The 2,585-nt window shown below is 35.4% G+C and overlaps 1 protein-coding gene across 1 annotated transcript; it reads right to left on the bottom strand.

The window, feature by feature from the left end:
• Positions 1-460: 460 nt before the first annotated feature.
• LOC143795057 (olfactory receptor 11L1-like) lies at positions 461-1,447 on the bottom strand. Its single transcript, XM_077280993.1, has one exon. The coding sequence runs from the start codon at positions 1,445-1,447 to the stop codon at positions 461-463; it is 987 nt and encodes a 328-aa protein (XP_077137108.1).
• Positions 1,448-2,585: the final 1,138 nt, after the last annotated feature.

Below are 2,585 nucleotides of genomic sequence, written 5' to 3'. Positions count from 1 at the left end.
TCTGATTCCTATTCAACTCAATAGCAGGTGGATGTGCAGTACCAAGTCCCAGCCACTACAAGTAGATGGCCAGCTCTACAAGCAAACAGTCCCGGATGGCTGCGGCAGCCACTGCCACTGATAACAGCTGATTGACAGGGGTTCCGGGTGTCGGACCTCTCCCGTTCAGACATTGATGTCCTATCCTAGAGATAGGGCATCAAAGAAAAAGTAGTGAACAACCGCTTTAACATTCTGTGCACAATTCAATCAGTATCAAAATATAATATGGAAGATTCTTTATGAGTACTAAAAAAAACTTTGAATGGAAAAAATTAAACATACAACATAATACAACTAAACAAAAATGACATAAATGTTACCCAATGTTACATAAATGAAAAATGTATTTATTAAATGATTGATTCGTGTAAATATCATAACAGGTCATGCGCAATTATAAGTCTCACGTTAACATGTTTCAAAAAATACTAATTATATTTCTCTGGAGTGAAAACATTTGTCTATTAAAGCCTGATGGTAAAATTCTCTGCATAATCTTTTTCACAGACATTTTAACCTCTTTGTTTCTCAGACTATAGATGATAGGATTTAGCCCTGGAGTTACAACTGTGTAGAAAACAGAAATAAACTTCTTGAGGTCTGAGGAAGAGCTGGAGTGAGGACGAACATACATAAATATCATAGTACCGTAGTATATCAGTACAACTGTAAGATGATCCCCACATGTAGAAAATGTTCTACTCCGACTACTGTTGGACTTGATTTGTAATATGGAGATGACAATAAAGAAATAGGACACCAAAGTGAGCAATAAACAGGAAAACAATACAGTAAGAGATAGGATAAAAATGGAGATTTCTGCAAGGTAGATGTCACCACAAGATAATACCAACAGAGGTGGAATATCGCAGAAGAAGTGATTTACATGTCGAGAGTTACAGAAGTCTAAATTGGAAATAAAGAGAGCAGGGATCAATCCTGTGAGAACACCAGTTATCCAGGAGCCAGCAACTAGTTGTATACACGTACTGGTGTCCATCAGGCTAGAATAATAAAGAGGTTTACAGATGGCCATGTACCGATCATAAGCCATGACTAACAGCAAATAACACTCAGTAGCCCCAAATGTAACAAAGAAAAAAAGTTGGGTCATGCATCCAGAAAACGAAATATTATTATTCTTCATTAACAGGTTAGCTAAAAGTTTTGGTACTATTGTCATTGTATACCATATTTCCAGGAAAGACAGATTGGAAAGGAAGAAGTACATGGGTATTTGAAGGGACTGGTCCATTATCACCACAGTCACAATGAGGACATTTCCAGTGATCGTCACTAGAAATATAATAAGGAATACAGCAAAAACAGGAATGTTGGCTTCTGCTGAGTTTAAAAGGCCTAGCAGTGTAAAGTCATTTACATAGGTTTGGTTGGCAAATTGCATGTTGCAATGGGAACATAAAGGCAAAAACCATCCAAAGAACCTTTACAAGCAAAACAAAAATTTGGGAAAATGTGTCGTTAAATAATTAAAAGGGTTCTCCAGTACCACTCACCTCTGTATTAGGAGGTGAGTTGTTATGATGATGTTGTGTCGTCAGTTACCTGGTACAACACATACATGATGGGCAAATATCATGTACCTCTCCTATTCATTGAGATGGACATGTTCATGACATCTGCCTATGAAGGGACATGTACTGGCAGGCATCTGCAGATGAAATGTCATCGGCCCTGTTCTCCTCCCAGTGCGGGGGTATTGTTTGAGAAGCCTTTAGATAAACACTTTCAACTGATTATAAAGCACTTCTACTATTTCTGTTGTCATTACAGCCAGATTGTAAGATGAAAAAGTTGGGAATATGACCAACTATTTATTTAATTGATATCATGAAAATCTCTGATATTTTGCTTAAAACTTAGCACTTCAATACTATTCTCTAGCCATTGGATAGCTTGCAGAATATTGTTCACTAATACTGTTCAGTAGGTTTTGAGAGTTAATTGTTTTTATTGCCTTGCTGTTTTTTACTTTTTTGATCCTGGTTCCAATGCTAGTTATTATGTAGATGCTGTATATATGTTATATTGTAAAGTTGAACACTCTTTATATACAATGCAATGAGTAAACTTTTAAATATCTCCATACAGTTTGGTGTAGAGTTGCATTAAGTCAAGCTATTAAAAAAATATTATGTATGGTATTCGTATGTTATAACATAAAAAGCTGCTAAAACTATATCCATAATTCAATTACGGTAAATCAAAATCTGAATTAATAAGTGATATATTATTTAATTCAATGTGTTAGTTAATGAGACTTTGGAAATGACTATATTTGCCAGGTTTTGTCAGAAATAGTTTCCTATAACGATGTTTGAAACAAAATGTAGGGAATTCAAAGAATGAATCTTGTGCTACAGGAACCAACGTAACTCCCCAAAAGTGTACCTGCACCTGCAAAATATGATGTTCACAACATCTTTTTTTTCTGCTAGGCATTATTGTACTCTTGCGATATTCAGATTACTAAGATTAAGCTGGAATTATTTATGAAATGCATAATCATCATAAATTGCAGT

The sequence above is a fragment of the Ranitomeya variabilis genome, chromosome 1, assembly GCF_051348905.1.
Source record: "Ranitomeya variabilis isolate aRanVar5 chromosome 1, aRanVar5.hap1, whole genome shotgun sequence".
In the NCBI taxonomy this organism is placed as follows: Eukaryota; Metazoa; Chordata; class Amphibia; order Anura; family Dendrobatidae; genus Ranitomeya; species Ranitomeya variabilis.
This window is presented reverse-complemented; position numbering and strand designations above follow the sequence as displayed.

What these genes read in the sequence shown, in the direction of transcription:
- LOC143795057 (XM_077280993.1), bottom strand. Translation starts at nt 1,447, where the DNA reads ATGCAATTTGCCAACCAAACCTATGTAAATGACTTTACACTGCTAGGC.